We start from the raw sequence: 14,769 nt of genomic DNA, 5'->3' as shown, positions 1-14,769 counted from the left end.
TATCCATTATTTGGATGAGGGGATTCTAGTGCACTCTCAGTGAGCTCACAGTTGACAGTAAGTTGGTTGGGAGTGTTGATATGCTGGAGGATAGAAAGGGTCTGAGAAGGAATCTGGACAGGCTAGGTCAAAGGCAAAGACCAATTGCATGAGGTTCAACAAGGTACTCTTGAGTCACAACAGTCCCAGGTGGCACTACAGGCTGGGGAAAGGGGGGCTGGAAAGCTGCTCAGCAGAAAAGGTCCTGGGGGTGCTGGCTGATAGTGGCTGAGCATGATCCAGTGTGTGTCCAGGTGGCCAAGAAGGCCAATGGCCTGTATCAGCAATAGTGTGGCCAGCAGGATCAGGGAAGATTGTCTCCCTGTACTCAGCACTAGTGAGGCCATGCCTTGAACCCTGTGCCCAGTTTTGGGCCCCTCACAACAAGAAAGGTCCTTGAGGTACTGGAGCACATCCAGAGAAGGGCAATGATGCTGGTGAAAGGTCTGGAGCACATGTCATAAGAAGAGCAGCTGAGGGAACTGAGGTTGTTTAGCCTGGAGAAAAGCAGGCTCAGGGGAGACCTTATCACTCCCTACAACTACCTGAAAGGAGGTGCAGCCAATCTCTTCTCCCAGTTAACCAGCAACAGGATAAGAGGAAATGGCCTCAAGATGCACCAGGGAAGGTTCAGGGTGGACATTAGGAAGAACTTTTTTCACTGAGACAGTGGTTACTCATTTTAACTGCCTAGGGAAGTGGTGCAGTCACAATTCCTGGAACTATTCAATAAATGACAGGACATGGCAATTAGTGCTATAATTTAGTTACATAGTGGTGTTCAGCCAAAGGTTGGACTTGATGATCCTGGAGGTGTTCTCCAACCTAAATGACTGGATGATCATGTATCCAGCATGAGAGCTAAGATACTTAGCAAAGTCCACACCACGCCACTCAAGAGACACCATGCAGTCAGTCAGTGACAGCTTATTCCCTTTTCTCATGGGCTCAGTGGTACTTGCATCAAGCACTGCCAGCATCCCCCACCACAGGACACAGTTCATTTCATCCTCAAGGAAGTCTGCTGACATATTGTCCTCTTGCAGAAATATTGTGGACATTAAGGGCAAATTTACATCTCACCAGTAGTGTAAGTAGATTCCTGCTAGGAATGCAGTAAACCTGCTACATGCACTATACCTTGCCCCTCAACTTGAGCATTAGTGGGACCACAGAGACATCTGTAACCACATGAGAATCTGCAGCACAGCCTAAGAGGAGTGAGCAAGAATACCCCCTGGACAGAGCCTGACTCACAACTCTAGCAGAGAAATCCTATTCAGGATGTGGCTGATGTGTGAATTAGGATGTGGCTGATGCATGAACTAGGAACTTGGCTGACCAGTACAAAGACTGAAGACAGAGGCAGCTATTATACTGGAAAACTCCAGTGTGAAAAACATGCATGCCAAGGGATATTGAAACATTAATCATGAGCAGAACTAAGTGGAAGTTTTGAGAAGCATGGTTTTGGATTCAGTCATCACTTCCTTCTGAGGGCATAGTCGTACTTCATTACTAACCATCTGGCCAGGCTGGAATGGAAGCTTAAGAAAGCCAAGATTTGCAACCTGGTCTAGAGACATGCCAGACAGGCCTTATCTACACAACTCCTGAAACAGCAGGTACTGTGCTCTTGATAGATCACTTACTATAAACAAGTCCAGTACAGAAGCACTGGAACAGCAAAACAGCAAGGACTCCCAGCCAGCCAATGCTCCTCAGCATTACAAACATATGCTTCACCACAGCATCCCTTGCTCTTCCCTGCCCCTAAATTACCATATGCCATGGCTGAATTTCCAATTGAGGCATCTTCTTCCTCAGAAGACAGGCAAGGGCTGATGCCACAGCAGGAATCAGTAAGGCATGAGCCTTCAGATCCCAGAGATACAGCAATGTTGGAAATTCCCAGCCCATCAAGAGCCAGAAGTGAGCCTCACCATTCAAGCAGCCAACAAACACCTCTGCTTTGGGGACTGTCCTCCCGTTTTCCTCTCTCAGGTTCCAACGATGACTTGGGCTGACTAGTTCAGAGCAAAGCTTGCTGTGCCATTTGCCTTGAGCTGAGCTACAGCACAGATTCACACACAGCCCGTTCCTACTGCCTGGTGACTCCCACACACATTCTTTCACCAGGCTGCCAATGCAGACTACATTAGTATTCAGAGCAAGTGAAATAAGCTGACTTCCATTTGGTGAAGGTTCAGGGTGGGCACACAGGGACTTACCCAAAACAACAGCAATGCTGTAAACCACACACATATCAGCTTGCTGCAGTGCTGTGCTCCTACAAATGTTTTCTACTGTAACCAAAGTGACCTTTCCAGAGGTCCAAACTCCTGTCTATTCCAAACAGAACAAAACATTACTCTTGAGAGCAATTATCCCAAAGACCAGAGGATTTCTGTCAATGCAGCCGTCTCAAACATTTAGTTAAATATTCCCTAGCTAATGCATTTGTTTTTAAAAGTCCTCTATGCTACTCCAGCAAGACAAGAATTTGACACAGAAAACTATGCAGGCAAAACATCTTGCAAACTTTTGATGGAGTTGGGCGTAAGGCAGGGTATTTCCACTTCTAAAGGAAGTGCACTCTGAAGTATTTGTAGGCAGTACAACTTGTTTATCTCTGGGCATGGGTGGCACACTCCTGATGGAAGGCAAAGTCCACAGAAGCAAGGATGAGATCAGACTCCCCTGTATCTGTGCAATATACTGACATTGCTCTTGAATTTTCTTCTGTTTTCAACATTCTGCTTTGTAAAACCAGCAGTAGTTAGGAACCATGTTTGCAAACAAAGCTTCAAAATTAGAACAGTAAGCACTGTGGAGATATCTAAGTCTTCAGAGAACATGAAATAATAGCTCTGAGGTGTGAGCTGCCCCACTAATTCAGATGCTTAAAGATAAAAATATCAGCATTTTTACATTAATTCACCCCTTGCATAAGAATAGAAAAGGGAGGGGCACACCACAGTATAACCAGCTATGAATAATTATATCTCCCTTAATGCCACAATAATTACTTTTCTTTCCAACCAAGCCCAGAAACATGTTCACACTTCCTTTCTGAGGTAGTTAATGCAAACAACTCCACAGAACTCAGAAAAAATACAACTGCTTTAACTTGTAAGAATTTTCTTAGTAATATCTCACCTTGGCTATTCATATGAGTGAAACTTACTTTTGTAATGAGAGTTTAAAAGTAGCCCACATAATTTAATCCCAAGAGACCCAAGTACTTGGAGTAGATCACGCTGTAAGGCTTGCATAGTACATACTTCTAGAACCTAAGTATATTTTGGTAGTGGTTTTCAGAGGATTTTAAAGAGAAACCAAAATTTGCAGTTCTACAGGACACATGACGCAGATTTTACAGATGGACAGGCAGATGAAAGGCTAAGGGATCTACCCACGTTTCTACTTGGAGGATGAGAAGCAGATCTGGAAGCTGATCCCTGGTGTCCCAGTTCCCATTTCCACACTAACTACACAAAAGTCACATCACATCTGACAACAGCATTGCAAGAATGTGTTCAGCTAACATCAAACAACATGTTTCTTCTTGTTAGCATTCATAAGGCTCGGCTGGGGACAAAGTATTCCTGCCCAAGCAGCCCCTCGACAAGTGCTCCTAATGTCTCAGATTAAATAAATTACATCACATGCAGGCACACTGATTGCTTCTAAGTGCTCCTCAGGCACTCCCAGGATCCTTTGCTTATATCAAGAAAGTTTTGCTTGCATGTGCTGTCTTTTCACTACCAATAGTTTGAACAGAACTAATCTCACAAACCCAAGCCTTCATTTTACAACCCTCTTCCCTCTCAAATGAATCTGCTGCAACCTCTGAAAGCAGTTGGAACTGATGGAAATCTATACTGGCTGGTGATAAACACTTCAACCCAACAAGTTAAAAACTGTATATGGCATGACAGTATATGTTGCTCCCTCAAAGACAGGCAAAGTAGCAATCCAGTGACAGCAAATATTCGGATGGCTACAATTTCAGTAACTCATAACACGTGCCTACATGCACAACAAGCACTGAGTTTTAAGCCCGAAAGACAATGCAGACAGTAGGAAATCAGATGACAATTGCTTTTCAGTTATTTGTTGTTGGTTTTTTTTTTCCTCTTTACCTGAAAGACAGGTAATCTCTCAACAGCCAGGGGACAGCACGGGCCCACTATCAAACAAGTGTCCTGCAGCTCTGCAGAGGTGCCTCTCCCTCAACCTGCAGCAACTTTGGCAAATTGCAGACCCTGCAGTTACTGTCCCTTGCACTGTATTCCAAAGATCCAACAGCCTGAACAAGTGGCAGCCACAGCCTGACCCAGTCTGGACCAGGAATTACAATTTTTAAAGATTAAAACTTTGGGCCATTAAATCTCATTAGGAATTTTTGTTGGGTTTTAAGTGAGATTCAATCTGCCAGCTGAATACAGATCCCACTCCCATTATGCCTGTCTATTTGCAAGGAAAACATAGTATAACGCCCAACAGATTGTTTCTAATTAAGGGTGCCTCAAAGTTACAACTCTATCACTATTTCCACTATGTCTGTCAGCTTAAAAGAAAATAGGAGACAGTTTGAACACTGTTTTAAGCATTTCTTGGTACCTCTCCTAGTTTTCTCTCAACTCTAACTACCTTTCCTTTATGTGTGGCGTGGAAGCAGAGTTCACAAGTCCGCTATTAACTGCTGCAAAACAGAAAGATTCAGACATTAGAGGGATTCACTTCTAATAAAGTCATCATATACTCATTCCTCCAAAGGAGGCAGAAAGATAATCAGAGCAGCAAAGTCCCCGCAGAGCTTTGCATGAGAAAAGGAAACTATTTATACCCACACAGAACTTAATTAGATTTCTGATGCAATTCTGCATACTCTTTTTTTTGTACAGTAAGCACATAACTGCAAGAAATGCCCTGAGCCAGAATTCCCCACAACAGCAGGGCTGACACAACAGAGGACAGAAACTCACTCTCAGGGTGGCATTAGCCTTTCTTTTTTTTTTTTCTTTTTTTTTTTTAACCCTACAAGGGTTTTTTTTCGGTTGGTCAGTTGGTCGGGGCTTTTTCACCCCTCATGGCAGGGCAATAACTAGACCACTTTCCTTTACATTACTCAGAATCACACTTTATTTATCCATTCTGCTGATGATAATGCTGCTAAGCCTTTACATAGTGATTTCCATCTTCAAAGCCCCATACAAAACACTAATTAATCTCCACAGCTCCTGGTGTGCTGTACTATGGGAAGATTAATTCCCATTTAGTAGATGATTAATAATTTGCCCTGGGTCATACCCCAAGCTACTGGTAGCACATTTCTCACATTTCTTCTCCTTTTTTTTTTTTTGCCTTTTTGCCCCTGACATCTAGATCATGCTATTAGGAAACACAGTTTTCCTTCCAGCAGGCAGAGTTATGGCACATACAGTGGGTAAATTAGCCATCAGAAAAGCACCACAGCACCTGGTCTTGCCTGTTGCCTGCTGGAACACACTGGATGCGCATCACAAGAGTTGATGATGCTAGGAAAATGGCTGGCTTACCATCACAACCAGCCAGTAATGCTCATGTGTAATGTGAAGCACAAAGATGAGCCAGACCACCAATGCCACAAGTACTTGGCTGACTGCCTAAGGTGTTGGTAAAAGAAGAAGAAAATTTGTCTCTCTGCTTCATGTCAGGTCTTTGTACTATTCTTCTGTCATGTATTACTATTGATTTTTTTGATCCTTCATCCTCCTGACCGTTATAGTCTTCACAGTTCCCTGTTTCAAGTTACTTTTGAGCCCTTACACAGTAATTTCCACTGAGGATGCAACTGGCATAGGAACTGACCAACAACAGGTAAAAATATCTTGGCTCATCTCTGATGCATGTGCTTAAACTGCAGTAACTCCTTTGTTCTACAGGCCCCAATACAGCTGACAGGAGTGACAGCTCATTTTGCAGGTGCGGCCATTTGCAAGGGGACATGTGGTAAATCAATGTCTGAGATGGAAATTGCACCAGATGTGGAACTTGCTGTTCTTCTTCCAAGCAAGAAAGAGAGATGAAGAGAAGTACCTGTCCTAGGCTTGTTATTTACATTCCTTTTCTTCCAAATGTTACGTGTTTTTCTTCTTTGTAAAGATATCCTGCCAAGGCACTGGTAAAGAACAGCCCTTTCCCTGTCTCATTAACAGTCTAGTTAAAATCTATGATCTAGATCTGGAAATTGAAAAGTTAAAAAGAAAAAGATAAAGAAACTGTCAGATGATTGCAAAACAGCAGGAGAGAGAAGCAGTGTTGGAGAACTCTCCTGGTTTAACTGATTCCAAAAGCCTGCAGCATCAGCCATCATGGCCTTGATGCAAGAAGGTCCCACACTGTACCATGTTCTCAGTCTGTGTTCCACATTCAGTGGAAGAACTAGTTCCCATGAGTTCAGCATTTGTCCAGACAGTCTGTGTTCCAGTCTTATTCACATGCCATCAATTGTACCAACCTTCCAGAGAGGTTAATCTCAGCTCTGCTGAGATAAGCAGACGGAAACCCCAGCGGGCAGGAATTTCCCACTTAACTTTGTACAGAAGAGCTGAGATCAGAGAAACACAAAGCCATATCACACATGCTGGATACTACACAGCAGAAACTGTGGAAGAGTCACATACCAAAATGTAACTTTCAGAATGACAGAGAAGAAGCAGGCATATAGGCACACACAGGCATGTTGTGGGCTACTTCCCAAAGCCAAGGAGGTTCATCATGAACCAACAACTTCAAAACTGTCTCCTTGATTTTCTCTTGTCTTTCCTATGTATATACTGCCCAACCCCTACCTAGCCAAGCCTTCAGAGCTGAATGAAAGCACGAAGTTACAGTATTGAGACAAGAAGCTTGGATAAATCAATGTTTTCAACAGATTAGTGACTTTGTACAGGAATTGCACAGTAGCTGTTTCCAGCTCCTTACATATTGATAAGTTTTCCTGGACTGCTAACCACTAGAGACATTTTTGTATAGCTGAACTGGGCACTCATCACGTACCTCATCAATCAAACTAAACAGTATCCTCAAAGATGCTTTGTGAGAAGTGATTTGCAATGATTTACAGAAGTGAATTTATTTTGTATCAAAATCTTGAGCTTGTGAAGCCTGCAGACCTTTGGCATAAGTTGGAGGATCAAGCTGAACTCTTAACACAGAGGCAGAAAGGATAACTCTCTGCAGCTTGCAGCCCTGCTGATGGTTAGGAGATCAGGAGATGTGTGAGGAATCAAGGCAGTACAGGTGATTCTACAAAGGGACAATGATCTGGGGAAGAATGAAATTTCCTTCCTCAAAGCATGTGAAAAAGACAACTTTTCTATTCATATGGCCAGAGATTCACTCTCCCGATCATCTATGCCTGGCTACAGGCAAAATTAGGTGGGAGAAATCTTTGTTGAAGAGATAAAAGGAGTATCCAAATGCACTGACAGGATGTGGACCATATGTGGAAACTCATAAATCACAAGGTAAACTCTGTCAGATGAACCACTGATTGACCTCCTACCTTCACCAGTCCCTGCAGAGGCGGATTCCTGCTCCTGTACCTCCCTCTCTGTCTGAGTCTCGGCATTCTGCAGCTGAGGCGCCAAGGTCTGGGTACCCTGTGATGTCACAGAGGTGGGGGGATTTCGGGGTTGTAGGCCTATGGCATTCATCAGGCCCATGTCCCTGTCTGTCCTCCACGTAGCTCTGCTCGTTCTGAAAAGAGAGAAAAACAATTAAGACCAGGATCACTGGAGGCAACATGCCCAAGCAAGATTGAACCACGAACGAGAGGCTCTTCTTGCCTCCACTCCAACCAGGCACCTGCTTGCCAACATGAGGATGGGGATGAAAGTAATTGTGACCTACACTTATTTACACGCACTGGTCTCTTGAGTTTCAAGCCAACAGTCTTAGAGTCCACTCACCCTTCCACAGAAGCAGCAAGTCTTACAGGCACTGAGAGATATCCCTGCAGCATCATTAAGCCTGCAGAACAACTGTCTTGCAGTCACTGCGTTGAGAAGGCACACAATGTGCAGTGCAGAAGCACAGACACACACAAAGCCTTCTGCACAGCAGGGCAGTTTTAACTCCCATGGATGTGGCCTGTAGTCTTTACCTCCTCTGGACTTCCCAGTTTGTCAGCATTGCACATGAATGCACTCCAGCAGGCATTACTGCCCATTCCAGTCAGACAAGGGAAATCCTGTGTTTTCAAAAGCAAACAATAGGAACCACCTCAAGGCTCATTAGCTTCTCAGACTCAAAAAGCTGAAGTACACAATGCTACAGCTGAATCTTCACAATGCCACAACCCTGTTTTCTAAACTGACCCCTAAGTGCTGGGAACAGTCAAAAGATTCAAGGAAAGACTTCCTCATTTACAACCTTTTTTCATAAGGCTTTGAAACCTGCTACACTTTTTTTTACTCTCTGTTTGAGCTAGTTCATTCTGCACCAGTATTTCTGCCTTCAAGCTGCCATTATACCAGAATGAGTATGTACTGTAAGAAACTTAAGTAGTGGCAATATCCACTCATACAGCAGAGTAAAGAATCTCTACTGCTTATTTTTCACCCACAATGAGACCAAGGCTGTAGGACAGCCCAGACATTTGCCCTGTAAACAAGCTCACAGCTTCCTTGGTATGCTGAAGCTCACAACTCAGAAACACAACTACCACCCTCTTGCTGAGAACAGCTGGCTTACAGAGAAATACTTGTCACTATGGCAAGAAGCAATGGACTGCAGCATCACCCTTGTGCTCAGAACAACAACATGGGCATCACTGGACAGACTGAAACAGGCAATGGGGACATCAAGGGAATTAGCTTTATTTTTAGAGTTTATTACTCAGAAACAACTGTCTCATGATAAGCAATTAAAAACATGAAAATCAATCACTGGGTAGGCACCATATACTTGCCCTTTTCTCTGCCAATTGCCCTGTTCTTCAGTTACCTTCCAAAGGCCATTTGCTTTACATGGTGTTTTTGATGCATCAAGCCCCACACGTGCCTCTCACAGCTGCTACGGGGGCCCTGAATGACACATGTACTTTACTACCACTGGCACTTCTGGGCACTGAATGTCACTTGCTGGAAAAAGGCCAGGTGACCCAAGCAGGCAATACCAAAGAGGGAGAAAATTGCATACTTAAAGCTGCCAGTGGTAAGGGAACAAAGAAGTGATGTCAGAGCTAACAAAACCAGCAGAAAGGGTCAGATCTCTCTAACCCAACACCCAGGAGACTCACCCAGGCCGCTCAGTACTCCTGCTGCTGGAATGCACAGTGAAGACATTCTCATTCAGCTGGTCCCAGTGGTACTCAACTCCAGAGTTTAAGGCCCTTAAAATGCCAAAGAAGGAAAAAATATTAGTATGACAGGACAGTGTTCAAGCCAGCACACATTACACCCCCACAACATAAATAGTCTTGATTCCTGCCCTACAGAAACTGCAGATCTAGCTCACAGTTCACATTTTCATTAAAAGGGTTCATCACCATAAACCACCTTGCAAACATAGTGTGCTGTATTACCAGATTACTCTGGAATATTCCATTCATTTCAATTCAGTATTAGCACCAAGACACAGCAGAGAGATTTCCAGGAAATGAAGACATACAACTGTGCGTATAAAATCAGGTTACCCTAACTCCAAGTAACTAAACAAAGAACTGGAGTGGAAAGGCCAATTCTCCCTGTGGTGTCTGCAAGCACTTCCTGCACTAGGTAATGGTCAGTAAGACACTGTCCTTATTCAACATTTAATTTCTTTGCAAACGATTCTCATTCTACCTATAGATAATCTTTACGCATCCCTCTCACTGACAGCCACTGTGGAGCAAGGACAGATGTAGAGGATATTTTAACAAGTTTCCACAGAAGAGCTTGTACTGCATCAACAGCATGTGTGGCTGTTGATGAAAAATCCAAACTTGAATTTTACATCTAATGCTACTAAGTATAATAGAACCACCAATGCTCTGGGATCCTCTCACACAGCATTTCCCCAAAAGATACACCAAGTCAGGGCTTACTACTCACAGGAACAGACAAGGGTCAACCACTCCTGAAGACAACAAGCAATCACAGAAACAAAACCACATAATGCTGCAAGTACACATCCCACCAAGAAGAGGGTGAGAGCAAATCCAGCTTACTCTGTGCCATACAGAAATGCCACAGGACAGGCACTCTCTATGCAGTCCCAGGCAGCATAGAGATCTCCCACCTACTGATGTGTTCCACCTTCACAGGCACTCTGGGCTGCATTAGCATGGAAGGTACTTCCTGCAGTGTTTTGCCACACCACGCTGACAGCTCACATGAGCTGCCTAGGAGTTTTGAAATGGTGCTGTGCACCACCACATGGTTGCTGGACTGCACACACCTGATGGTGCTGGGTGGAGAGTCAGCAGTGCTGTGCAGTGGTCACAGAAAGGCAAGTGGGGGGAAAAAACCTGCAAACCAACAAAATAAGACCTGTGTAGATACAAGGGAACTCTGTCTGAAGAGCTGGACTTCTATCACCCTGCAGGCAGGCTCAGAACTAGGGGTAGTCCCATAATCTGAAGAAAGGATTCACGGCAAATGGTAGCTGGTTATGGCTCAGGCAGAAACGAGATGTTTGACATACACATAAAAACTGTTGTCCCTGTAAACAGATGCCTCAGCAGAACTGGCAAGAACCCCAGCTTAGAGGATGCTGCAGGTCACTGGGGCTAGACTGCCAGGATGACAGCACCCCAGGTTAGGACCCAGGGTGAGAGATGAACAAAATTAGGTCAACAAAATCACACATGGAGGCTATAGCACTGCTTTTTTTTTTTTTTTTTTTTTTTTTTGTGATAAGCTAGTCCTGTGCTGCATTATAACCCACAACAGCAGCTGCCAGTGAGATGCTGATTTACAAAGGTTTCTGAGTTTACTGACAGACGGTAACTTGTCACTAAAACTGTGCCAGTCCCTCTGGCTGCTCCATCCCCTGCTTAATATACTGGCTGAGGATTAGCTGTCACACTTTGCTGTCAGTGAAGCAGCACAGTCCCTAGGCAAGAGAGACTTTCTGACCTCCTTGTCAAAATTTCCATTAAAAGTCTAGTGTATTTGGTATCTTCAGCTATTACACAACAGAGCCAAGCTGACCTGTGCTCTTTTCCCTCTTCTTCCACACACCTTCATGTTTCCTAAAGAACAGGCATGGTCCCTCACAGCTACGTACATTATTAGTATTCCTTGCCAATGTGTGCCTTACTTGTCTTTGCCAGCTTGCCAGCTCTCAAGACAAGAAACAGAAGACTACAAAGCTTCCCCCAGGCCAAGATGGGAGCTGACAATACCATGTTTCCTCTCTTCCCCCAAACACCACGTTCCTGTAACACACAGAAAGTCCAGCTCCTATGTACACTTCTACCTACACTTCTTTGAGTGGATCAATTTCACTTCTACAAAAGCATCATGGTAGCAAGCTGACATGCAGTACACCCATGAAAAGCTCCTGACCATGCTCCTACCTATTCTGCAGAGTCTCTCTACTGTACAATTAGGTTGTTGGACAGCAAAGTCCACTCTAACTTCATGCTGTCAGTTTGCACATGGTTAAATCAATAGGCATTCAATTTAATGCATAACTTTTCATATTGGTTTTAAACACTGCCATTTATCAGCTGAGCTTTGCTGCCAGGGTCCTGTTAGCTATTTCTTTACTGCCAGAGAATCAAGGGCTTTGCCTTCCTTCCCTAGAAGGAGGACCTGTAGCAGATGGTGCCACTGCTCTGGCTGCTGACTCTGGGAACACCTACAAACAGGCTCAGGCCAAGGTCACTACACTTGGCCACGATGGGAGTTCAACATTCTCAGCACCACTTTGACCTGGCTTTTTAGTTTGGTGTGTCTCCCTGCAGGGCAAAAGAAGTGGCTCAGAATAAACAGCTGCTGGCACTCCCTGCAGCAGCAAGCAACTCCACTGCTACCTTTCAGGAGTCTCTTCCTTTGGCCAGCTACACAAATTACCCTTTCCCAAATCTACCTCTTGTAAAAGCCATAAGGCCCTCAGCACCATCTCTGTCCTCTTTTGTATGCATCTGGGTATCTCTGAGCTGGAATCCACATTGGTCTCTTTACAACCCTAAGATCAGTATCATGATTGCTCCTGATTATGTTTTCCAGCCTTTAGATGATTGATTGAGCCTATAGAAGAGATGTTTCAGACTGCATCAAGATACAGTGAGGAGAGCATACACCTGAACTTACAGAGGGCACTGGTTGGGCACTACCTTTTATATGAAGATCATAATGTCTCTTCTTAATGAATCAAAATTTCATCAAAGAAATACTGCTATTGTGAGGGCTAAATGCCAGTTTTAACACATGTTTGCATTAGAAACTTGATCACATAATCAGACCTTAAACCAACTTCAGTACACAACAAGATGTGTGGCGACAACCACAATTACCTTGGTTTAAATCAGATTTTCAATTAAGCTTACGATTTGCTCTGGTTTAGCCACACCTATTTAAAATCGTGCAATCTCCCTTCTCAGAAAGCCTAAAGGTTTTTTAGTTCCCATTGCAAAATACTGCTTGAATTTTGTAAATGAGCAGCCTTTCACAGTACGTTTCCCAGGAGATTTGCAAATCAAGGCCTGACGATTCATTCCAAAGAAGCAGAGCTTACACTGGAGAAATGAATATTTTTCAGGTAATGTAAGCATTTAACTTTTGCTTCATCAAACTCTAGACATAGAAATGCTAGAAGCACTTTACATTTTTCAAGGCATAAGCTCTGTGTAGCATGGAGCCACTTGGATGTGGATGTAGTAAAAAGGACATTTGTTGCCCAGGGCTTTAGGGTGAAAAATTGCAATTCTCCGCACTGTGTCAGTCATGGACAGTGAAGTCCACTTAGTCAAGTTCTTACTTTCTTCCCTTTTATGGCTGTCACTAAGCTCTCTAAGCCCTCACTGGAAATTTCCATTAGCTTTGTCGCATGCAGAGCTGCCCACAGCCTGGATTTCCCAGCAGGGATCTGTTCTAAGATGGACTTTTCCTTCATGCTTGTGTCCAGCTCACATTATTAACGAGCTTGGAAAGGATGAAGGGCACAGACTTGCAGGCTTTGCTGAAAGTCAAATAAGGATTCAGAGTGGAGCCTGTTAAGTATTAAGAGCCAACAACTTAGCAAGCCTCTCCCTCTACACAGAGGTATTACCTACACAGCTCAGTTATGTCTCTGGGAAGAAATTAGGACAAAGTACTAGGAATTAGTGACAACATTATTACTAACAAATTACAAGAGAGCTGAAATGCAATATAGTGCACTTGCTTAACCAGTACTTGAAGGGTAAATTGACAAAGCACAGGTCAGCACAAACAGACTCAGACATGTGGGTATCCCCCAGCTGCCATATCCGAAACTGGGAATTGAAGAGGAGGAGGGAATAGGATGAAAATTCCCCAACTCTACCATAACAACACAGTCAGGAGCATGACAGCAAGACAAAACAACCCATAATTTGCAAGTGGTGTATGCATGTCCAGGAAGGCCTAAATAGCACTTACTACCTTTTCACTTGTATCATCAGGGGATGATTAAAGTGAAATCTGAAGACAGCAGCAATGAGCAAATGCACTGCTCTCCTCCTTCAAATCCTGCCACATGGAAAGGCCCAACAGCAGCCCACTTGTTTGCTCTCGTACCAAATTAAATTTTGATTACAACATTGCTGCCTGCAATCCCATCCAAAAATATCAGCACAACCTCACTACCAAAATGAAGACTGTGGCAAGCCCAACACAGAAAGGAAGCTGCCTGATGCCATGCAATGCACCTGATTTTCATGCTGCCAAGTTTGCTTTCTCCACAAAAGGAAATACTCCTTAAAGCTGATTTCTCAAATACACTGTCCATTCAAGATCACTAAATGCAAGCATACAAAACCAGATTAGTTACAAAGATTTCAATTTCCCAAGACATGCTTTCTTCCCTTTGTGTAAACTTGTCATTTCTAAGCCACTCAAACGGTATCAAGGAAATACAGCGAGCTACAAGAGAGCAAGGTGACACTATGCTAAGGAACAGGAATCTATTGTCCTGGTTTGGGAAGGAAGAAGCAGCACACAGTATCTCATGCAATGCAATGCAATGCTGGCCATATTCCATATGCATCCTTGTCAGCAGCTCATTATCTCTTCTGCCAGTGTGGTGATGATCAGCACAGCAAGCCCATCCCTAGCTCCCATGATTAGCTAGGCAACGGTATTGTTAGTACAAGGCGAAGTTTGGCACTCCCAGCAGCTGCCTGGGTGGGAAAACAATAATTTCTAACGCCCTACTTCATAAATATTTAGCTTTCTGTGCAGGCGATGAACCACGTGCAGAGACAAATCCAAGTGAAAACTGGCTGCTGTGCAAACTGTATGGAACCGAAGCAAAGGGGATTTCTGGAGTAATTCTGCAGGGCAGTAACTCCCTTTGATCAAGAAGAGGTGGCAGCTTCATTGGTGCCAGCCTATGTGTAACTAGCCAAGGGAAGGGCACAAGATCAAGTATAGGAATTCAAAGAATACAAGATCTGCAGTTTATGATTGACAACCACAGATATTAAAATGATGTATGACATCATCCTGTCCATCACATTGAGATGAATGATGCATCTAAGAGCAGCCTCATTTTCACTCCTCATACTGA

General features: G+C 43.8%; 1 protein-coding gene across 2 annotated transcripts in view; it reads right to left on the bottom strand.

Moving 5' to 3' along the window:
* AMBRA1 (autophagy and beclin 1 regulator 1) overlaps window positions 1-14,769 on the bottom strand; it is a 127,496-nt gene that overhangs the window by 2,717 nt on the left and 110,010 nt on the right. For both annotated transcript variants that reach the window (XM_066552258.1, XM_066552259.1), the window contains 2 exons: window positions 9,332-9,424; window positions 7,595-7,788 (listed from right to left, as the gene is read on the bottom strand). In XM_066552258.1, the coding sequence (XP_066408355.1) occupies window positions 7,595-7,788; window positions 9,332-9,424 (287 nt within the window). The remainder of the gene's footprint in view (window positions 1-7,594; window positions 7,789-9,331; window positions 9,425-14,769) is intronic.

Source organism: Molothrus aeneus, chromosome 6 (genome assembly GCF_037042795.1).
Source record: "Molothrus aeneus isolate 106 chromosome 6, BPBGC_Maene_1.0, whole genome shotgun sequence".
Classification (NCBI taxonomy): Eukaryota; Metazoa; Chordata; class Aves; order Passeriformes; family Icteridae; genus Molothrus; species Molothrus aeneus.
This window is presented reverse-complemented; position numbering and strand designations above follow the sequence as displayed.